This window comes from Trichosurus vulpecula, chromosome 2 (assembly GCF_011100635.1).
Source record: "Trichosurus vulpecula isolate mTriVul1 chromosome 2, mTriVul1.pri, whole genome shotgun sequence".
NCBI classification, from domain to species: Eukaryota; Metazoa; Chordata; class Mammalia; order Diprotodontia; family Phalangeridae; genus Trichosurus; species Trichosurus vulpecula.
This window is the reverse complement of record NC_050574.1, coordinates 223,346,872-223,370,257: the sequence shown is the minus strand read 5'-3', so window position 1 is coordinate 223,370,257 and position 23,386 is coordinate 223,346,872. Positions and strand designations below refer to the sequence as shown.

The 23,386-nt window shown below is 37.2% G+C and overlaps 2 protein-coding genes across 5 annotated transcripts; one reads left to right on the top strand and one right to left on the bottom strand.

Moving 5' to 3' along the window:
- The first annotated feature begins 329 nt into the window (after positions 1–329).
- METTL5 (methyltransferase like 5) lies at positions 330–9,180 on the top strand. 3 transcript variants are annotated; one of them, XM_036744963.1, is made up of 7 exons: positions 330–586; positions 2,292–2,406; positions 2,714–2,895; positions 4,459–4,541; positions 6,783–6,834; positions 8,438–8,487; positions 9,081–9,180. In XM_036744963.1, the coding sequence occupies exons 1-7, from the start codon at positions 487–489 to the stop codon at positions 9,117–9,119; spliced, it is 621 nt and encodes a 206-aa protein (XP_036600858.1). In that variant the 5' UTR covers positions 330–486; the 3' UTR covers positions 9,120–9,180. The 3 variants fall into 3 exon arrangements, with proteins under 3 accessions (XP_036600858.1, XP_036600860.1, XP_036600859.1); XM_036744965.1 differs by having other exon boundaries at positions 336–417; XM_036744964.1 differs by lacking the exon at positions 6,783–6,834 and having other exon boundaries at positions 344–586.
- Positions 8,858–22,738, bottom strand: SSB (small RNA binding exonuclease protection factor La). Of its 2 annotated transcripts, none has more exons than XM_036744961.1 (12): positions 22,586–22,738; positions 20,241–20,315; positions 17,135–17,238; positions 16,869–17,043; positions 16,506–16,613; positions 16,309–16,409; positions 13,105–13,176; positions 12,644–12,686; positions 11,936–12,076; positions 10,936–11,122; positions 10,259–10,393; positions 8,858–9,270 (listed from the first exon to the last, which is right to left on the bottom strand). In XM_036744961.1, exons 2-12 carry the CDS (start codon positions 20,304–20,306, stop codon positions 9,182–9,184), a joined length of 1,221 nt encoding a protein of 406 aa, XP_036600856.1. In that variant the 5' UTR covers positions 20,307–20,315; positions 22,586–22,738; the 3' UTR covers positions 8,858–9,181. The 2 variants fall into 2 exon arrangements, with proteins under 2 accessions (XP_036600856.1, XP_036600857.1); XM_036744962.1 differs by lacking the exon at positions 22,586–22,738 and adding an exon at positions 21,831–22,326.
- Between the last annotated feature and the right edge of the window lie 648 nt (positions 22,739–23,386).

Sequence of the window (23,386 nt, the reverse complement as noted above, 5' to 3'; positions counted from 1 at the left end):
AGATGCTCTTCACCTAAGGCTTTCCAGCTGAAATCCCATGAGTATAAATCAATGTTTTGTTTTGTTTTTTCTGAGAAGATGCTGCAGGTATGATAGCTTGCCGGCCTTGCATTGCAGCCCACTCGACACCGGAACTCCGGAGCGCCGCTCCAAGTTTCCGTTCTGAGCGGGGACCGCTGAGCCAGCGGCACCGGATACAGGGTTGTCTGAGCGGCGGACGCCGGTTTCTTGCATTGGAGGAGGGGGCAGGGGGGGCGGGGTGCTCCCGCGGCACTGAGCTTGCTACCTGAGTAGGACAGAGCGGAAAGGGCCGTCAGAGGCGCATGCGCACCGGTGTGGCCGCCGCCGCGGAGACTTAGGGCTTTGAGCCGCGAGCGCGGGCAGTCGGGCTGGTGATTTTTAAGTATTTCCTCGCGTGTAAGTAGATACGCTCCGCCCTCCCTCACCCCCCACCCCCAATTATAACCCACGTAACCAGAAGAGAAAATGAAACGGAAGGAACTGGAAAGTTTCTTGCAACAAGTTGATGGCTTTGAGAAGCCCAAATTACTTCTAGAGCAGTATCCGACCAGGCCCCACATCGCAGGTAAGGCGGGCTCCGCTGGCTCCAGCCCCTTTGGCAGAGGGAGGGGTTAGAGGCAGGAGGGACTCTAGGAATGGCAAACCCAAAGCCACCCATTGAGCTGATGAGGAAACTGAGGCGCAAAGAGGCGAAATGAAATAGAGCCCTTGATAGCAAGTAATGGAGACTGGGTTCAAACCTTGACTGACCGGCTCCAAGTCTAGCTCCTCCCGCTACGCCGGAATGTCCGCCTTCTTTAACAATCCCAGTGATAGTTTACACTTTAGGCCCCAAAGTTTACTTCCTGTCTCACTTTATTTTCCCAACAGCGCTGTAGGCGGGAGATAGGGCAACTACGGAGTGTTTAAACCCGAAGGAGCTGTAGCTTGTGCATAGGAAGCTGATGCCACCAATTTAGATGCCAGTTCTGCGACTTACTAGTAAGCCCTGGGAACTAACCGAGGCTCACAGAAGTCAGCGTGACTCGATCCCAGTGGTCCTCTTAATCAAACCTAGCGTCGCTCGCTCTGCAAAATTACCTCTGCGGTACAAGATTGTGATCCCCGCTTTATAGATGTGGAAAATCAAGCTTAAAGAAAGATAAACACCATGCCCAATATGTGGCAGAGTTAAGCAAGTTTCTTATTGTTCTGGGCCTCTTCCCCCTCCTTACCCCGCTCCCCATTACTGGAACTCTCCCTTCTCCCTTCCATTGCCTAACCTCCCTGACAGCCTTCAAAACTCAGCCGAAATTCTACCTTCTGATGAGAAGACTTTCCCGCCCCGCTTAATTCTGATACCTCCTCTATGTTGATAATCTCCCGGTTATCTGGTATATATCTTGTTTGTACATAGTTGTATCGGCTCCTTGAGGGCAGGAAGTGACTTTTACCTTTCTTTGTATACCCACGGTTTAGCAGTGCCTTAGGCACTAAAATAAATGTTGACTTCTTGACTGACTAGATGGGAGGAAGTACTAATTTGTATAAGTTAAGAATTTAGGACAAGATCTCCATCCTAAAAAGCATTGTGCTTTTTTTTGGGGGGGGGGAATATTATTCAGGAAGCTTTTTATAGATATCATAGAAAAAAAATTTTCCGTTAGCAAAATCTATCATGAGTTTTTATGGAGCTTAACCAGTGTGCATGTGTTTTCTTTGAACCTGCTTGAAAACATTATATACCAAACATTGCACCAAAAACAATTGTTAAGACTTGAATAGGACTTTTGTGAACATTTATTGAGCTTTTTTTGTAGTATAACATGGATGATTAACAGTGACGAGCAGCCATGGAAACAGTGCTGTTTTCTGAGTGCCATCCCCGAGGTCAGTTGATTAATATGAACCTGTATCAGTAGGTCTTGGCTAGCCTTGATTCTGGCACTGGAGAACATATGGGTATTTTAAGATGCTACTTTCAAAAGAATGATTATCCCTTTTTAGAGGACAATTTGGGGAAAAGGTGCTATTAAGTCGCACCCTTTGGGATGCATCATTTCTGTGGCCTCTTCATGTAGATGCTTGTTCTGCAGTTTAATTTTGTTTTTGTGAAATAGCAAGTTCCTACATTTTGTGAGCCCTTTTAATGGTGTGCATCGCTTAAAAGGATTCATGTAAGACAAATTAAAATATTTAAAGAAGAATCACTTTTGCTGACCGTATTTCCATCACCAGCCTTGTATAATGTTTATCTCTAATTTGTTTTTCCCCTCTTTTTTTTTTTAAAGCATGTATGCTATATACAATTCATAACACATATGATGACATTGAAAACAAAGTGGTTGGAGATCTAGGATGTGGTTGTGGAATGCTTAGTATTGGAACAGCAATGTTAGGAGCAGGGTAAGTAATTCAGTACACAGTTTTTGGGACCAACTGAATAGTACTTATAGAAGTATGCCAGTCTACATTAAAATGTGTGGGAAACAAGATGTTGTAGTACATTTTATAAGAATAGCAAAGAATAAACCTGATTACCAGTGACCTGGTAGTCAGCCTTCCTTTCAAACCTGTTCTTTCTGGTTGAGTATACCCTTCTTATCACAGTATATCACTGAGCAAATACATTGACATATTTTTTTTAAAGATGTAATAAACCCTCATTTTTGAAACATGTATTTATATAGCCTTTTTTGTTTTGCATTTACAGGTTGTGTGTTGGATTTGATATAGATGAAGATGCATTAGAAATATTTAGTAGAAATGTTGCGGAGTTTGAGCTGACAAATATTGACATGATTCAGTGCAATGTGTGTTCTTTGTCTGATACCATGTCCAAGTCCTTTGACACTATAATCATGAATCCTCCCTTTGGGACCAAGCATAATAAAGGTTAGTTAAAAGAAATAGATGTTTTGGTGCAGTATTTATAGAGAAGTGAGGTTTAAAAAAGAAAACAGTGAATGTTTAGGGAAAGTGATTAGTCACCATTATTAGACAGGTTAGTCTTTTATATAGGCATCACTGTTTCAGTTTGTTTATATATTGATGGGGAATTGAGTTGTTCACTTTCTACTCTTAATTTTCACCAGTTTATATTAAATAAAAAATTATATTAAGTGAATAAAACTGAACAACTCACAGAATTTCACAAGACTTCCTGATTTTCGGAGGCCTCAGTGTCCAGCAGTCCAAATTCACCTGCACACTCTTTTTTTGTACCACCTGCTGCTGAGAATAATTTTTACATTTTTAAATAAAGTTTCATATTTAAAATTGTAAAAACCATTCATAGCCAGGTTTAGATTTGACCCTTGGCAGAAGTTTCCTGACCTCTGTTTCGTCTTTAAAATTGTAAAAACCATTCATAGCTACGTTCAGATTTGACCCTTGGCAGAAGTTTCCTGACCTCTACTTTGATCTAAACTATACCCTGGAAAAATAATTCTCTCTACATCATACCTGACAAGTAGTCATCTAGTCTGAACATTTCTAGTGAGGGACCCATTCTATCCTTTAGCAGACCATTTACTTCTTACTAATTAGATTTTTTATATCTACATTATTAAAGGCTTTGAATATTTAAGATACTTTGTATAACTTACTTTGGACTTAATTAACTTAGATAAAATAAATTTTGAATCCTGACAAAGCTTTTTGTATAAGAAAATTCTTATTACCTCTATGCATTATCATGCTGACGATTAAGGTGAGTTGAATCCTATGTTGTTACCCAGGTTTTCACTAAAGAGGCCTTTTGTGAAATCAGTCTCTTAATAATGGTTTGGTCATCCTCAGTTATTTTGACAGCAGATAGCTTTTTTTTAAAAAAGTTTCTGTCTTGGGGGCTAATACCCTTATCTGATATTTTAGAAGTGGACACACCAATCTATTTCCCCTGTTCACAACTAGTAGTAATTAGCATTGTTCATGGTTTTCTCTAGATGCTATTTACAGGACTTAAATAAGGGATAAAGAAAAATGGAGACAAGGGAGAGGAGGTACTTATTAGAGAGGGGAAGATAGTATACTATTAGTTTGTTGAGGCAGCTTGGTGGCACAGTGGATAGAACACTGAGCCTGGAGTCAGGAAGAACTAACATCAAATCTGGCCACAGACACTAGTTGTGTTACCCTGGGCAAGTCACCTAACTTCTATTTGCCTCAGTTTCCTCTTCTGTAAAAGGGGGGAATATCACCTACTTCTCAGAGTTGTTGTGATGATCAAATGACAATAATAATGTAAAGCCCTTAGTATAGTACCTGGCACATAGTAAATGATATATAAATGTTAGCTATTATCACTGCAACTTTATATTATCCTTTAAGTATACTATCAGTTTGGCTAACTATAAAGACCTTTTCCTCTATGAGCCAAAAAAAAAGCATTTCATTTATAAAATAATTATAACCTACCATTTATATTTTAAATGTAATTTTTTACTCCCTTCATAGGTATGGATATGTCGTTTTTGAAGATTGCTTTACAGATGGCAAGAGTAGCAGTATATTCCTTACATAAAACTTCAACCCGAGAAGTAAGTCCAAACCATTAGCTTTTCCTGTGTTACACTTTTTCAAACTATGACAGTGTTGTGAACCCTGAGTAAAAAAGATTTCTACTGTGCCTGATTTTATGTACATGACACCCAGTTGCTGCAGTATTCACCTTAGCTAATACCTAGCACCTATGATGTAGGGATTTCCACAGGACCACAGAGGCTAATTTGTTTTGTCTAAGACTTGGGTAGATAGGAACTATCGGAAGAAAAGGAAACAGGTAATGAAACAAATTTAATCAGACCCTAACTAGGAGATAACAGCATGGAGTAGTAGAAAGCACATTGCACCAGGAACCAGAAATCTAGGTTCTAGTCTTGGCCCTCTCACTGTTTGTTAGCTTTAGCAGCTCCCTTAATTTCTCATTTTTAAAAATTGAGCCGATACAGGATCATAGATTTAGAGCTGGAAAAGAACTTAAAGGTCATCCAGTCCATCCTTCACATTTTGCCAAAGAGGAATTGAGACCTGAAGAGGTAATTTGATTGTTCGTGGTTACATAGTAAGTGACAGCCAGAATATGAATATAGGTCCTCTGACTCCAAATCCATCACTTGTCTCACTTCTCTCTCTAGATAATGCTAGTCAGATCAGCATTGAAACTTCCTAAATGCTGAGTGCTGGAAGATCCCTTCCAAGTTTAAAACTGTGATAGTCTGGAAGAGTAAAAGGTGTCCAGAAAATATTTGTTGAGTAGATAATTATAAGTTAAGAGTTCTTGAACACTGATTAGTTTATCCAAACGTATGTAAGCCACTGAGTTCCAAAGCCATGTATTGTTTTTTCAGCAATACATCCCTCAGTAGAAGTCCTTCAGCTTCTCTAACACTCTCCCTGCTCTTTTCTTGTCTCCATTTCTGTTCTTGTCTCCTTCACTATTCCTGGGTTCTTACAGTGCCATCTGGTATACCCACACTCCATGGCTAACTCCTAACCTTTGTATTAGGAAGCAGAAGCTCTTAAGGTGTGCTTACTATCAGTGGACTTAAATGATGGCCTTGGTTGCTACTTGGGCTGTGAAGACTAGGAAGAGGAAAAAGAAGAAAAATAGAATCTGAAAAGGAAAAAAAAATCACGTGAAGGAACTAATTGTACTTGTGTTACTTAGTGTCATTGATTACCTACTTTTGTCCTAATACAACCTTTTCATTTTATTTTTTCAGCAGTTGACAACTTAGGCTTTTTCCTTCTGTCCTATTCCTACTATCTTCTTACCCATGGCTTCAAGTTCTTATTGTAATATCCAGCCACTTAATCCCTCCTTGGCCATTCTTATGGATATAAGTATTAAATGTTTAAAAATAAATTTTGGTTCCCACAAACTTCTCATACTTCCTAAAATTAAAACCATACTCTCATACTAAATGTTTTCTGGCTAATGTCAAATTATATGGAACTAATTTAGTTATATTTAGTTCACATATATCTGAATGTTATAGGAAAAAAATTAATCGATTACCTACATTATTTTAATCTAGATCTGACTTTGTCAGTGTATTTCTGATGGGGAATAATTTGAGGGAATTTATTAATTTTTGCTAATTAATAAATTATATCAATTAAATATTCACCTCTCTGGTGCATACAGACAACTTATATAGATTGAGAGTTGCCTGGGGCTCTGAGAAGTGACTTGTGACTTTTTCAAGCTCAAATAGTCACTTTTTGGCCAGATATAAACACAGTTCTTCTTGATGGTACCTCTTATTGCTCATCACTTTGAAGACAGAAATTGAACCCAAAGTCAGCCTGTCACATTTCTTTATACAGTAAATGAATCAGTAAGCCAACATTCAAAACACATACTTTTGGCTAACTAGTAAAATTTGACAGCATGTTTTATCTTTCTGTTAGATCAGCTCCAATAGTAAGTCCTCAGTGACAACTATTAGTTCCAATTTTTGCTGAATGTCTTTTTTTTTTTAATTTAATTAAGTTCATGAATTGAAATAATGCTGCTAATTTCTCCCTCACTGCTGTTAACTGATGTAGCAGTCAGGCATTTGGGAAAGCTCCTTATGCATTTTAACAGATTGTTAGCCATATTGAAGTTCTTTATGCTTGTATTTTTTAAAATGGCATGCAATCAAATCTTTAAAAAGATGAGTCTTGATAAGAATATATAGTATCAGTAGAAAGCTCCAATATATTTAATATACGCATGAACTAAATTGTCTCAGATGAAATGAACCAACTCAAAGTAATTTGTTTTTGTTTAGCATATTCAAAAGAAAGCAAATGAATGGAAAATTAAGATGGATGTTATAGCAGGTAAGAATCCTGGATTTTCTTTAAAATAATCCTGAATCTGGAAGCCTGATGCCATTTGGGGTGGAGGTAGGGTTAGGACAGGAATAGTATTGATAATATAAGCCATCCAGTCATAGCCAATGTTTTTATGTAAGAATTAGGAAGACATGGTATACAACATCTGTTTTGCAGTGTAATAAATTAGGCGTGGCTCAATGAGGTTTTTGCTGGAAAGAATTCTTATATGGCATTCTGATTCCCTAATCCCAACTATGTACAGGGCCTTTCAGGATAAGCTTGGGTAAAAGAAAAAATTTTAGGAGAAAAAGCAAATTTATCTCTGTACTGCTTTTTCAGATTATTTTTTGTTTTACAGTTATTTATGTCCATCATATCCCTTCACAGTCCTTAAGTTCTATGAATTCAGGGACCATGTGTTATGTTTCCTTGTATCCACATTGGCTAACCATAGTATCTGGCATTTAATAGACACTCAATATTAAAGTTTTGTTGTTGAATTTCTAAAAGAGGAAAACCTTATGTTGACTATTATTGAAAACATTTGAAGATAATGATTATTATTTTTCACTAATTGCTTAGAGTGAATTAACACATTTTATTTGGTTATCTGATTTGAAGTCTTGGAGACAGGAGCCCAAAATACCAGTGTAGCTCATTATTACTTTCTTGTTTAAACAATCCAGTAAACAACATTCAACTTCCTTAACCATTTTGTTTCTATCCCTCCTCTGTTAGCACCTAATTCATGTACTATCTTTTCATCTTAACTACCAACCATGAACTTGAAATAGATTTAGTAAAATGAAGTTCATACTCTAGGGTTCTTCCTCATGAAACAACATGCAAACCATACATTCATTTTGGTGATTATAGTGGTGATGCAGCAGGAACACTCCTATCAGTACTAGTCAGAAAATGTTTCTGAGTTACTTGACTATCCAGTCAGGCAAATATATGGCACTACCAGAACCTGGCTTCTTTCCTGCCATTTTCATCCTCTATGACAGCTGTCTGTCCCAATCTTTGTTCAATGTGCTAATTCAAATTAATACCTACCCCTGCTATAGAGCTAGAGTTTTAGAACTGACAGAACCTTTGAAACTAATTCAGGGGTAGGGAACCTGTGGCCTCAAGGACACAACACATGTGACACCCTAGGTCCTCAAGTGCAGCCTTTTGACTAAACCCAAACTTCACAGAACAAATTCCCGTAATAAAAAGATTTGTTCTGTAAAACTTGGACTCAAGTCAAAAGACCATACCTGGTCTAGTCCATTCCCTTAAGTTAATACTTTTAGAACTGAAAAACTAAGTCAAGTTCAATTTTAAGTGTACTTTAAAACTTAAAATTTTTTCATTTTGTAGCATTCACAACCAAGTTTTCTTTGAATAACCTGTATGTTATCTTTTCTAAGCACGAATTTTCATCTTATTTGTTTTGCTTTATAAATCAGCTTTGCTTATACAGCATAGGGACATGAAAAACAAATTTTTTTAAAGTTGTGAAAGCTAATACTCTTAGCTCTCACTTTTTAAAGAACCAGTATGAAACTGGAGTTTTGAATGCTATCTTTAAATTAAGTTATTGTTTTTGTCTTCCCAGAGCTACGATATGATCTACCAGCAACATATAAATTTCATAAGAAAAAAACAGTAAGTTAAAATTTATGATATAAACCAGTAAAAAGATGACACTTTTAGAAATGGGGACCTTAGAGATCATGATTGAATATTCACAAATGGAAAATTAAAGGTGGGTATTTGAACAGAGTACTTAAGACAAACATGTTAAAGCAGATATCTATTCAGTTAGTAGATGACCTCTTCCAACAAGTTACCCAAAGAGCAGAAAAACCTGTAGAAGTTAAATTATGTTACAGAGAGGCTGAACAACCCTGTATATTGGGTCATATTATATACGCACTTAATCCATACTTCTCTTGAGGATAACTGCAGTAAAGGAAAACAAAGCCTGATTTTCATCGTTAAAAACGAAGGAAACCATATAAAAATAGCAGGACAATTTTGCCTTTTATGTAGTATACATTTTATTTGTTGGTATTTCCAACATTACAGAGTCAGGCTTCACTGAAAGAACCTTTCTTTTGATGTTCAGATCGATGTCTGAAATGCCAACATCTGATATCATGAACAAAACTATACATATAAAAAAACATCCAGATTGAGTAAGGATACCTGGACAACAAAAACAAGTTAAACAAAAATAGTCTTTCCTTCTATTATAGGTGGACGTTGAAGTGGATTTAATTCGGTTTTCTTTTTAAAGACCCCCAAATCTGTAACAGCTTAAAACTTATTTAAAATGAATAAAAAATTTTTTATCAAGCTACTGGTCTCCAGCTCCATTTTCTGTTTTCAATTGCTTTGGTGCAGGTTCTTCTTTTTCAGGTTCTTCTCGTGTCCTTTTAAGGGATCCTATAAAAATAGAATTAATTGCATTCAGACCACACATAAGTCCTCAGTACTATTTTTTAATGTATTTCTGGTCACATTTAGCTTCCCCCCCTCCTCCCGCCAAAATCTCTTCTTGATGTTCCCAGAAGGTAGCCTATGATTCAAAACCAATTTTCCAACTTAGGGCACAACCTAAAATAAGACAATTTCTAAATAATCCAAGAGATTTAATTTTACTCAAGTAGTTAAAGCCTTGATTTTCTCTCCCTCTAGAAGTTTGTTAAATTGGAGGGGAAAAAAAAAATCTATCCCTTAATGGACCATACAGTAAGCCAATTATCCATTCCTGTAATTCTACTATGGTCTTTATAAGTGAAGAAATTTGGTTTTTCAGAAGGTAAAGATATATAGATTGCAACCCTAAACAAAGGTGAAGAGTGAAACAGAAAAATATATGCTATATTTAATTTTAAATTCAATTTAAAATTAAAATTCTTAGTTTGGACTGCATTTGCCAAGAGTTAGCAATGTACAGAATGTGCTTTCTTTGTGTGAGCTTATTTTCACTGACAATCAGGTCAGTTCTGAATGCTCCTTTCTAAATGTCACCACACTTTAAAGAGTTAGGATATTCTGTCACCAATTCGGTACTTTGCATTTTAAAAGGGTTATCCTGTTGTGCCCTGTCCCCCGGTTTACCCTCCATCTTGCCCCAGCTCACCCCAGAGTTTGTGCCCCCATCTCCATGGAAATAATCCTGCCCCAGCTTGCGCCACAGTTTATGCTCCCATCTCCACAGAAATCAGTTTCTGTTTTTTCCCTTTAAAGACCCTGACCCTACCCCTGCTCGGGGCTGTTTGATTTGAGTCTTTACTCTGAACAATCTCACACTTGAATAAATCCACACTAAAATTTATATCCGGGTCGCAATCGCTTCTTTTTGGCACAACAATCCTAAACCAATTTAATGCAAAAGTTGTAATGAAGTTCTCACACAAATAAAGCTTACCTCCAGCATCACCATTTTCTTGTTCTTCATCACTATCAAATTTTGTTTTCTTGCCCTGGAATTGTATTTTTCCTTTACTGGGTGTACCCTGGACAGCTTTACCACTTCCTCTTCCTTTTCCTTTAAATTTGCGACCTGTAGATAAGTTTTTAAGACTTTGAAAGTTTTACCTGTACTTATTCCTCTGGTTTCTTATTTTAGTTTACGCAGTAGTTAGCATTTCCAGAACTATATTAAACAGTGATAACAATAGACATCCTTGGCTTTATTCCTGGATCTTAATGGAAAAGCCTACCATTTCTCCATTACAGATTATTCTACATATTAGTTTTAGATATTGTTTATTAAAATGGTCAGTTTGTCCCAATATTTTTAATATAAATGAGTGCTTGGGCTTTTTAAAAACTTATTTTGGCCAAGATTTTTTTTAGATGAGGGAACAAACTTAGGCAAATTAGAAATAAAACTACTGCTTTTGGCAGACATTTCAGCTAAAAAGTTGAAATAATTAGTAATGTCAGTAACTATTAAAAAAAACCCATAAAAACATCATCCTTTTTTTTACATTACCAACAAAATAAGTTCTAAAATTCCCAAGTCACTTGGGTTACCCATAAAAGGGAGATTCAAACTAAGTAATCTTATAGTATTCTACAATTTAATGTAACTTCAATTACCTTTGGACTTCAACTTATTTAGGGATTCCTGTTGGTCTTCAATGATTTTTTTCAAAGCTTCTTTCTCTGTCTCTCCTTCTAATACTTCCCAAGTTACAACTTTGTTTCTTAATTTTAAGTTTCCATTATTTGCTTCATTGGCTTTGTCCAGTGCTTCTTTTGCCTTTTCTTTAAATAGAATTATTCCCTGTATCAAACAAGTCATATGTATTACATTCTAAGCTGAATCTCCAAGTATACACTAAAATAGGTAAGTAATTTTACTATCTTTATAGCCCTGGAAAGAATGATATGATAAATTCAAAACTGAGAAAACATTTATAAATCTTAGTCTGAGCACTATGAGCTATGATATGTCTTTCTCCATCTTCATGAAGGACTCCTTAAACCATCTTATCAGTTAACATTTTTAAGCTGATAAAGTAGCCTAGATTGAAATCTACTGTTCTAAAGATCTTAATAAGGAATTGCCCTGATGCTTCTAATACCGTAAATTTATTTGGTTATCACAATGGCAGATCCAAAGAGCCAATAACAAAAGAAGAAATACCTGTCTAAATTCCACTGTTGAAACCTCGAGATATTAGACAGCAAAAATGCTACCAGAGACAAAAACAGAGTACTCACAAATAAGTTGCCAGTAGCCACAGCTTGAGAGAAGTAAACTTCTAAGATAAGGCTCCCCAGAAAACCTTCAACCTACCCTACCCCATTAAAATAATGCAAAAATGACCATTGTTGAATTTTTCTATCCCAATCAAATTCCTATCTAAGCTTCTGTTCCAAACTCTTACCATATGACTTAGTCTACACAGGACAACATCTAATCAAGTGAAACTGTTTCATGACTTCAGTAAGTCGTCCCGTTCCCTTCTCCCCTTCCCCCACCCCCCCCCAAAAAAATCAATGGAGAGCATTTCATTCTTAATTAAGAAAAAAGCAACCATGGTTCTTCCTGAAGGCAGCTTTTTAAATTGCTGAAATAAAACACATCTCTAACCTCTTTTGCTCCTCTGATGAAGTCTATCCACTTTATTTCTCCATGATTAGAGAACAGTGTGTGAAGATCTTCTCTACAAGTTTGATCATCTAAATCACCAGAAAATTTCAGCAAGCATCCAACCTTTTCATCCAGGGATTTCTAAAGAACCATAAATAAGACTAATTATTATGAGGAATCAAAAGTTTCTTTTTAAAAACTGTAAGAGGAATTATTTGTCATTTCCCATATGTAGGAAATAAGTAAGTAAAAGTCTGGTATAAGATAATATAATACTCAAGATTTCTGAAAATTCCTGAAAAAGGTATCAGACAGAGTTCAAATCTCTAAAGAATCTGGCATGTTTTGAATATTAGATGTTCAAAATAGCTGTTGACGAAGTTGGCAATTATCCCACTTTTCCTAAAAATTTTCTTTGCAAAATCTCCTTCATATCACAACCTTACTTTCTTCTACAAATCACATTTACCAAAGATGATTAAATCAAACCATGTATTTTAGAGAATAAAACTTTAGGTTAAGTAGTATTTTGGGTCTTACAAATAATGAATTAAAAGTTGTTGAAATATTTTACTTGGGTACATGTACTAATATGGTACAATAAGAATGGTTACTTTTAACTACAGAAGATAGACTAACCCAGGTTCATTATTTACAAATTTGAATGATAAAGAGCATTACACTTCTACACAAGAACTTAATACTTGCCAATTCAGCATCTTCTGCTTGCCTCTGTTTTTCTTCTTGCTCTCTACAAAATAAAAGCATTAATGAATTTTAAAGTTGGTCTCAACAAAGCAAAGGCCTACAAGTAATTTTCATCAAGTCACAAAGTTAACCAATAATCAAGTTAAACTAGAGCTCATTCTCCATTATGAAGACCTCAGTTGTCTGGCAATTTTGTATTCCCCAAATCATCCTGGGAATTTCCATGGTCCATGCAAGCATTTTAAGCTGTCTAAACTCAAAACTCATTACCTTACAAAAGCTCAGTCTCAGAGCCTGGTCTAAGTTTTCACGAGAGAGCCCACAAAACTAACCCTCCAAACATCTTCTAATGGTCATCTCAAGTTCTGAGGTAATCTGCCACATACTATACGTTTAAGGGTATTGGTACATGATTTGAAGCGTAGGTAGAAAGTTTTAAATTTCATTTCCACAATACTTACTGTTTAGCTCTTGCTTTAGCCTCTACTTTATTTTGCTTCCTTTCTTCATTCTTTTTTGCAAAGTAATCTTCCCTAAAGGACAGATAATTGAGCTATTAAATGTGTAGGAGGAAACCTTAACCACTACGACTATAAAATAAGACACAGCTTTTCCCACTTGGTTTGGGAGAAAACATCAACAAAACCACCCTGGAAAGTAACTTGTCCTCAGTCTAATCTCCTAGGCCACACAATTACTAGCACAGAGTTCCTGGCTCTTGGACCAGTAACAACTGATTAAATTCCTCTTACACGTTCATAGTTACCATACTGTTCTCTGGTTCTGGTTGTGTTTTTTTTTAATTGCTTTCCATTATACTTAACAATCTTAATTACATTTGTAGTATCCTATTAATGTAACAACATGTAATGAGCCAATTATCAATCAGGTAAGACCCCCATGAAGATATATAATCAGAGAGCTCTTTGGTTTTTCACCCTACTTCCATGTAACATACTCCCAATGTTGCCCAATTCTATCCCAATAGTACTTGTTGAAAGTTTTCTTTTCCAGTGAACACGATTTGATTTCTGGAATTTATTGGATCAAAGGAAAGAATTTATCTATTGATGACTGCCAGATTTTTCTCTCAGAAAGACCAAAGTTCTTCTATTTCCATCAGCAATGAATGTGTACCTGGTTCTGCAAAATCCAGCCAGCACTAGAGTTCCCTAGCTTTTAATTCTTTTTGCCAATTTCAAGGGTGTGAGGTAGTGTTTAATTTTAACTTATATCCCAAAGGAAGGTTAGGCATTTTTTCAAGTGACAAAAACAAAATTTGTTTCCTTTTCTGTAAAATGTTCATTTACAGCCTTTGACCATTCAAACTTTATTGGTTCCTTAATATTTTTGATTCCAAGATTCTATCCATCATAATTCCCATCAATACTCCCCCCAGTTTTTTCTTATTTGTTCTAATATATATTTTGTCCCAAATAATTCCCTCTGTTCATCTCTCTTCCACAACAGAATTAATGAATCTTTCCCCCTAGTTTTGATTTTCTGCAGATTTATCAAACATTAATGCTTTACATATATAGTTATAAAGAAACCGCTTGGTATCTTGATTAATACTGTAATAAATATAATGAGGATTATCATCATTTCTACCATATTAACCCAATCCATGCATGTAACAAAGTTATGATTATTTAATTCTTCCTTGATTCTCATCATTCTAGTTGTCCTTATACAAGTCTGCCCTTTCTACTACATTACTGCTGCCAGAATGATCATAGCAAAGATTTGCTGCAATATGTTCAACCTGTTACAACAATATTTTTCAAGGTTAGACAGCCAGAATTATGTTAACAATGTGAAATAAAATGTGTTTCAATGTTGGCATGAGAAGTAAACACAAGAGCCTAGAACATCAAATTTAAGCTAAATCTTCAGGCCATTAGACCATAAAGAAATCCCACTTGAAACCAGTCTGCAATATCCTCGGACAGTCCACCCTCTGGACTCTCCTTTATTTAACAATGCTAAGGACCCTCAGAGATCAGTTAGTTACTCATCTTAAAGATGAAGAAATTGAGGTCCACAGCTTGAACTAAACATTTAGGGTAATTTTTTTTTTAAATTTAAAATTACAAGATAACCCATTTCCTCTCTGGACGATCCTACAATATATTCTCATATATATTGAGCCAAGTCTACCTCCTGATAACTTCTACCCACTGTTGTGTTGTCATGCCTACAGAAGCTCCAAAATAGCAAGCACTACTTCCCTCCCTTCTAGTTGACAGCCCTTTCAAAATATTCCCCCTCAAGTTCCTTTTCAAAACAAACATACCTACCTAGTTCCTTCAATTATTTCTAATCTAATATGGTTTGTTGACTCCTTTACCATTGATTACCCTACTTTGGATACATTTTTGAGTTTATCAATATACCACCTGAAATGCAAGGCCCAGAACTAAACACAATTCTCTAGCTACAGTCTGGAACAGAGTGACTGCAAGAATATATTCCTTTCCTAGATACTACAGTTCTATTAACAGAATATAAAATAGCTTTTTTGGCAAGCATATTACACCACTGACTCACTTAATTTGCTTTCAGCTACCCTCAGATTTTTTCCCAAGAAATTTCTTCATCTTGTACTTGGTATATTTTTTAAAAACAAAAATGCAGAATTTAACTTTGTAACATCTCAAAAGTCTTAACAGGACTTCTGTTGCTTTCTATACATTCAATATGTTGATCACAAAGCCCTGTGGGAATGCCACTAAAAACTTTCCTATATCTTGACATCATCCATTATCAATATTTGGGTCCACTTGTTCAATGGGCTACATACAAACAAACCAATTTCACTTTTATGGCATGATTTTTTTTCCTTTCTGAAATTGATTGGCTCCATATTTACAGTGTGAAAATTACAGATTAAAAATTCATTAAAGTGAGTACTATCAGGCAGTCTTTTTTAAAATTTCAATCAGAAGGTAATCATGAGACTCAAAAATGTCTTTTTGAAGTCTAGATATGCTACTGTCTATACATTTTAATGACTAATCAAATAATCTTACCAAAAAATATGCTGCTAAAAGTTTTTATGTGAGAATCGAACTGGCTTGTAGCAGTCACTCCTTCAACAGAAGCCTTTTAAATGGCACAAAAAGATTACAGAAGCTCAGAAAGGTTTACATAGGAAGCTTTCATCCACAGGAAACAATGAAAATCATGAAAAAAGGCAAGACTTGGTCTTTTAAATAAAGAATTAATAGTGAGAATAAGTTAACAGTTAAATTTAGATGAAGAAAAACTTACTATAATAAAATAATTTCAACAGTGATAACATTTCGGACAATGTGGTACCTATTATAATCTTTCCAGGGAAACTGGATAAAAACTGCTAATGAAATACTGTTACCAGTATACAGCTAGAAACAAAATGCCAAATTATGCAATAGATCATCCCAACATTTTGAAACTTTCTAAAACGTGCGTGTTAAATCAAATTAAGACAATGATAGATTTTATCACTGACGGCACTCACTGTTCATGTAGCAATCGTCTCACATGAAATAGTCAGACTTAATGAGTCATATCTTCATGAGGATTCCTAAAAGCTCCCAACATGCCACTCCTGAAGCTTCACCTCCCTTGCTACTTCACCTTCCTAATTTAAAATTAGTGGAAGCATTATCAAACTGACTTACTTAAAGAGTATCAGCAGCTCTGTATCTTTGTATTTTTGTCCAGGGGTTTCTATAAACTTCTTCGCAGATTCAACACTATCAAACACAGCAAATATTGATCCCTATTGAGTAATAAGAAATTATTTTAAAAGCAGATTAGTAATATTCAATTCCAGAATTTTACTCTTACAGTCAAAGAAGTTTATAAATTTTCATACCTTAAATGCTTTATGTAATGTTCTCCTCATTTGAATATTTTGTACTTGACCTTTACCTTCTAACCATTCTTTTATATCATCAAGGGTTGCATCTGTTGGAAAACCTTTCTGGGGAGAGCAGAGAAGGAAGGTAAGATTAATTAGAAATAGCAATATCCAGAAAATGACATTTCAGCTAAGTAATAAAAAAAAAATCTGAGAAGACATAGAATTCAACATGTCAACTTAATGGCAAAATAGCACAATTAAGCTGTTTATATCTTACAGTAAAAATAAATCTACATGGAAAATTGTAATTGCCCTCAAATACAGTTATTAAAAAATAAATGTAAAGTAAGCTCCAATACAAGAAGTCACACTTACAACATAGATGGATCTGTTTTTTACTTCATTTTTATACTCATCTGTTACTTCAGGGAGGGGCTTATTTGGAGATCTTCTGATTTTAGTGTTATCCTCACTAACTTCCATTAGTTCTGCCTTGGATTTCTTTAGAGCACTTCTTATCACATCAAAGTCTTTTGTTAGTTTGCTTAATCTTAAAAAAGAGAGAGAGAGAGAGTGTGTGTCAATGTGGAAAAGCAGCATTAAGTGTTGAGAAGCCTAAGACTTTTTACAAAGATTTTTACCTGTTGAATTTGATCATTATCTCCAAAGGTACCCAGCCATCATCTATTTTGATCTGTTCCTTTAAAAATTTGTCTCGTGGAAGGTTAAAGTCACCAAAATAGTACTGTAAAATGATTACAACATATTGTCATTGTAAATATTCATAAAGAAAGGAAGTATGACTTAAGTTCTGACTAATTATAGAGGAATGTCACAATTTGATTTATATGAGCTAGTATAAGGATGACAGGGTAACCTAGAAACACAATAAAGGCTTAAATATTATATTAAGATGGTATTATGGAATATAAATATTTGTTGAGCATAAACCCAAGGTAACTAATTAGAAAGATTTAATTACTGAAGATCCTGGGAGATGCATAAGTAAATGGACCACGCATATCATTAGAATTGTCCATAAAGAAGACTGTCCTTTTCTGAATGTCAGAGAGCATTTATCAAAGCATCGAGTTCAAGAACATGATACAAAATGTGCCTCTCCTACTAAAGGTTTTCAGGCAGCAAAAGCATGCCTTTGGGTGACTTTCTTTAGAACTCCATCAAAAATGAGACAACTACCTCCATTTTATCAGGGGGCCAGCCAACTCTCAATGATGATAATTTATCATTGTATGCACATGCATTTTAGAATTAAGAAAAACAATCTGTGATCAATAAATCTTTGAAAATAACTTAACTGTTAGTGCTTATCTAATTTATCCACCCTGTAGTCTTGAATGGCATAGTTAGCAGCATCTTGGCTACCATAAAAACTCCCAGTCCACTGCTCCTCCCCAATTATCAATATTTACAGTTATAAGAATTAAATTATAAAAATTTGTGAAATATTTCCCCCAGACATTAAGACCAAATCCTGTTTTTTGGCTGTCAAAATTTCAGTTTAACATAGGGAAAAAATAATAAAAATCCACACTTAATAAAGAGTAGTACCAAGAAAAAGACTAATGTCAAACTCAGTTGCTAAAAGGGACTGAACCAGATAATCAGATATATAAAATGGAGCCATCTAACATCATTACTGTCTTCCCTACCATCAAATCTCACACCTACTTTTTAAAAAACTTTGTTCACTCCTTAAGAAATGAACCATGGGAAGATTACGTGTGCAGTTCAGATAGACAAGAATTCTTAACTGTTTACTTAGAACTAAGGACACAGAAAATGTATTTCTGAGACTGTTATATCTTTAAAAAACAGGCCAAGTTGATTATAATAGTAAAGTTATCAGAAACTTAAGTTTATTGGAGACAATTATGCTGTCAGGTTTATACAAAATAAGTTGGAGAAAGGCTATGCATTTGGCAATACAAAGGTCTATGACAGGTGGGAAACCTTCAGCCTTGAGGCCACATATGGTCCTCAAATGTAGCCTTTTGATTGAATCCAAACTTCATAGAACAAATCCCCTTAATAAAAGGATTTGTTCTGTGAAACTTGGACTTAGTCCAAAGGCCACACCCAAGGACCTAAAAGGCCACAGTTTCCCACCCCTGGCAAGACCCTTCATGTTATAGATGTGTTAGGGATATTATAAATGACTATTTAAAGACCAGAGAGTTGAAGTGACTTACCCAACATTATAAATCAAGGTAGTGGAAGAACCTACTGTAGTCCAGTGTTCTTCTCTGCAGCCCTTCCATGAGCACCAACCAACTAATCTGACTGCTGTTCTGTTGTGTCTGACTCTTCCTGAACCCATCTGGGGTTTTCTTGGCAAAGATACTAGAATAGTTTGCCATTCCTTCTCCAAATCATTTTACAGATGAGGAAACAGGTAAACAGGGTCACGCACCTAGTAAGCGTCTGAGGTGGGATTTGAACTCATGACAATGAGTCTTCTGATTCCAAGCCTAGTGCTCTAACCACTGTGCCACCTAGCTGCCTATAGTTTACCAGATTAAATAGTTATTATGTATTAGAAAGAAGGAATCCACAGAATAGAACATAGGATAGATGAATTTTGATAGGGGAGACAACTGAAACAGGAAGCAGTTTGGGTGGGGGTGGTGCCAAAAGGAAATGATAGGGGTCTGGGAAACCAATGAGTAATACATGAAAATACTAGTCACCTAGGGATATAGGGATTACATGCTGGTAAAGAGAGAGGGGATACTACAGGCAAACACCACCAGCTCAATAATTCTGAAGAATCATCCTGAGGAAAACCTATGAAAATAGAGAAAACCTAAGAAAGGATAGGAAAGAAATCTCACATTTTTGTTTTTTTCATTCCGTAAAATGAAAGGGAGAACATTGACCTCTGTATTGCCAAATGCATAATTTTTCTGGCCCTTTGACTGAAGTCTAAAATCCCCTTAATAAAAGGATTTGTTCTGTGAAGTTCAGATTCAGCCAAAGGGCTACACTTGAGACCTAGAGGGCCATAGGTGGTCTCAAGGCCGAAGGTTCCCCACCCCTAGTCTATGATTTGCAAAGATCACAAGTAAGCATGATTAAGCATTATATCAAGGTTCCTCAGCAGAACCATGTAATAACCAGTATAAATCCTAACTGGAGTTCCCTAAGTTAAAAATGACAAAAGACTTTAGATGACAATTTCAATTATGAAAACAATTAGAAAATAGATATGTGAATAAGGCAAAGAGGTTGGTATTACCTTTCATGAAAGAAGCTTGGAAAAACTTCAATGATATGAAGGATTATTAAACAGAAAGTGATAATTAACTGTTCTCTATGTCCAGTAAAAACAAAACCAGAAAAATAGGCTCCAAAACAAGAAAAATTTATGTTGAGGGGAAAAATTTCTCAATTCAAAGGTTCATTCAGCACTACAATGGATTGACATGATGTAACATAGAAGAGGGGTGGACAGAATATCTTTAAAAACAGCAGAATGGCACCTGTCCAAAATGATTTGGGATAATCTTATCTAACAGCAGAGACACTAAAATACAAGATGACCTTTGTAAGGCCTCTTCTATTTTTATAATTCCACAGACCAAACAAGTACAGTTTTATTAATAGCATATATTAATGTATTTGCCAGAATGGACAAATGTAAGTACTACTGGTGTCTTATTTTGCACACTTCTAAAACCTCTTCTAAGAGGCTGGTTTTATAAGTCATCAGCACAAGAATCATACCTCAATTTGTTGACAAATTTTGGACTCTAGATCAGTCATTTTTTCACTGTCACCATTCTCAGCCATTGTGGAAGCCTGCAATTTTTCAAAAGAAATAACCATGAAGTCATCTTATTTTTGTAGGTAAACTCATCTATGAAAACTAAAAACCTTTAGTACCTAACGCCTCCTCCCACCAATGTCTGGTGATTGTTTGCAATTTAGGAATCCTGGCAGCATCACATCTCTGTTAAGTAACATTTTACAATCCATGTTTATCATCACTTAGACAATAATTTTATCTATTTCTTATGTTCAGTTCTTTAGCCCAAGCAGAAGGAAAAAAATGCAAAGGTTTACAAAGCTCTTTTTAAAACCCATTCTTTGTTAGGACAAGAGCAAGTCATATCTGATAGTTAAAGGTTTTACAAAGCACTTTCCTTACAGTAACCTTATGAGTAGGTAAATATCATTTTGTAAATGAGGAAACAGGCAAAGAGAAATTAATCAACTTTTATACAGACACAAGATTTTAAAGTTCTGTGCTGAGTCTGGAGCCTAGGTTTCCTGACTGAGAATCTAAAGATAGTTACGCTTTTTGCTCATATATAAAAACGTGGGAAACTTATCTACTTATATCTCAATGGCCTATTTTCTGATACAATTTCAATTTGCAATTTATTTAAAAAAACTTTTACAGTATTACTCTTAGGTGTACTGATATCAAAAGTGCTTTTTAAAATGTTTCCAAAGAAATGGTTTCATTCATACCTATTTCCTGACTCATGAACATTAGTGATGATATTACAAGTAGGTACTATTTCTTTACATTAACCTTAAATAAAAGCAATATTTCTCTTTCTGATCTCAAAGCACTTATGGAAAAATAAGCTAATTAAAAAATACATGGACAATAGAATTGAGGGGCTGAAAGAAACCTTAAGAGCAATGTTCAAAAGATTCGCCTTAATCCCAGCGGCCAGTGGAAAAAAAAGATTTTAATATGTCAAAGAAAAAACACTGGGTGGGAGGAAGAGCACTGGGTATGTGCTAAGTGATAGGTTGAAACCTAAATCATGGCCTATCATTCTCAAGAAATCTTTAAAGAAGGTACTACCAGGGTGAACTAAGGGGTTTTCTCACCCTGGATTCCAACAAGCTCTTCATTTAGGATTATATTCTAAGTACTAGGCGCTGCAATACATTGGGCTGGGGTGGCAAATTAGAGTTGGTAAGTGTCTAGCTCAGCCGAAGAGATCAACTAGTCCCCCTTACTTGTATAGATGGGGAAACTAAAGGCCAACGAACTTAAGTAAGTTGTCCAAAGTCATAATTTCTTAACTAGAAAGGGAAAACTCAAAGTCAGGCTTCCTCCATCCTAATGCCCACCTTCCATTATAACCTTAAGCTTGATTTCTCTTCTATGTATTTGCTTTAAAATGGCATACAAAATCTGCAAATATATATGATAAATACCATCATAACTTTTCCAAGTACACTCCTTAAAGGGCATTACTTAACACAACAAAATTCCTGGGCAGATCTGCACCGTCTGTTAGTCTTTTGTCATGGGAATCTAACCTGCACATTTTGGCATCAGAACCAGCTTACTCAAGCATCTGGCCAACTTGGTCCATTTGATGATGACCGTCCTGAGCTGCGGACTTGGGGCTATTCTGGCACCTCTGGCTTTCTCCTACCTCGGCCCTTTAGGTCCTTGACTTATTTGGATCAGGCACCTTCTCCAAACACAACCAGGACTTTCAGTCTCGCACTTTCAAAAGTTGATTAGTACGAAGGCCCTCTTAGAGCCCAGGCGCCTGGCCTCTCGCTCCCACCGCCGGCGCAGGCGGGGCCCCGAACATCCGCCTTCCGGCAGCGGCCTCTTCCCAGGCCCAGATGCGGAGAGAAGACGGGACCGAGGACCCAGCAAGAGGAGAGAGATCCGCGGCGGAAGAGTGAGGGGGAGCCTAACAGGCTCTACCCGCACGACCCCGATCCGAGTTTCTTTTTCGGGGAGGAGCCAGAAACGGCGGCCCCGGGCCCAGCACGTGTGCGGAGCCGCGCGGTTCCGGTCTGGTCGGCTCCATCCCAGCGCAGCACGCGCGGCCCGCGAGAAGAGGTAGCACGCGCCAGCCCTCCCCTCCACCCTCCCCAGCCCTCACGCACAGCCAGCCCTCAGCCACCGAACTCCGCAGCCCGGCCTCCCGCCGCGAGGGTCCAGCAGCCTGCAACCAAGAGGGCAAAAGCGGAGGCCGGGCCGCCCGGGATCCCTATTCCAGCAGGGCGGGAGGGTGGAACGGAAAAAGGGAAGCGAGTCAATACCGCCTCTCTCCAGGAAAACACCAGGTCTTCAAGGCCCTCACCTATTCCGTGAGGTTCCGGCAGGGTCTGCGTCGCCCCGCCACGATCCTCACGACGCACAAACTCGCTCCTCGATTCCCTGTGGCAGTGGGGGAGCCTGCGCTCGTCCTCTACTTAAAGGCCCGAGCTGGGCCCCGGCCCAGCAGCCCCCGCGGCCGGAGGCGGGGCCTGGCCTCAGCAAGAGGAGGAGCTAGGTGGGAGCGTGCGCCACGGCGGGCGCCCTCGGGAGGGGCCGGCCTAGGGTCCCCAAGGACCGGAAACCCCGCGGCTGTGGCGGGCTGTTGAAATTCCGGTGTCGACTTAAGGCTCCGCGTTGTGCTCTCGGGTGACTGCTTCTGCCGCTGCTCCTGGCTCCGGCTCCGGGCTCTCCAGGGACGTCCCGGGCAGGCTTTCTGTGGCTAGTGAAAAAGAAGGCGGCTCCCTCTGAAGCTGTCACCGCAACACGAGTTTCACCGGAGATTAGAATTGCTGGTGTAGACGCGATAAGCAGCTTCAGAAATTATTTACCCCTTTCATCTCTGGAATATTCCAGTTAACACGAAGTGAATGTTACTGAACAATTTTGTCCATATTCCGGTTTTTTGGCGTCTTCTGCTCGAGCCATCAGGAATCTGCCTTTGCCAGCAAGCCTACGATATGGTCAGAGCGAAAACAGGGATGTTCAGCATCGTAGATGGGAGGTGTGTTCTACGTGTTTCATTAGGGTGTACACTCAGGGAATTCTTTTTAGGGCCAGTTACTGAACAGTCAGCTATAAAAGGCATAATGTTTATTCACCAAGCTAGGAAAACTGAAGCAACTAA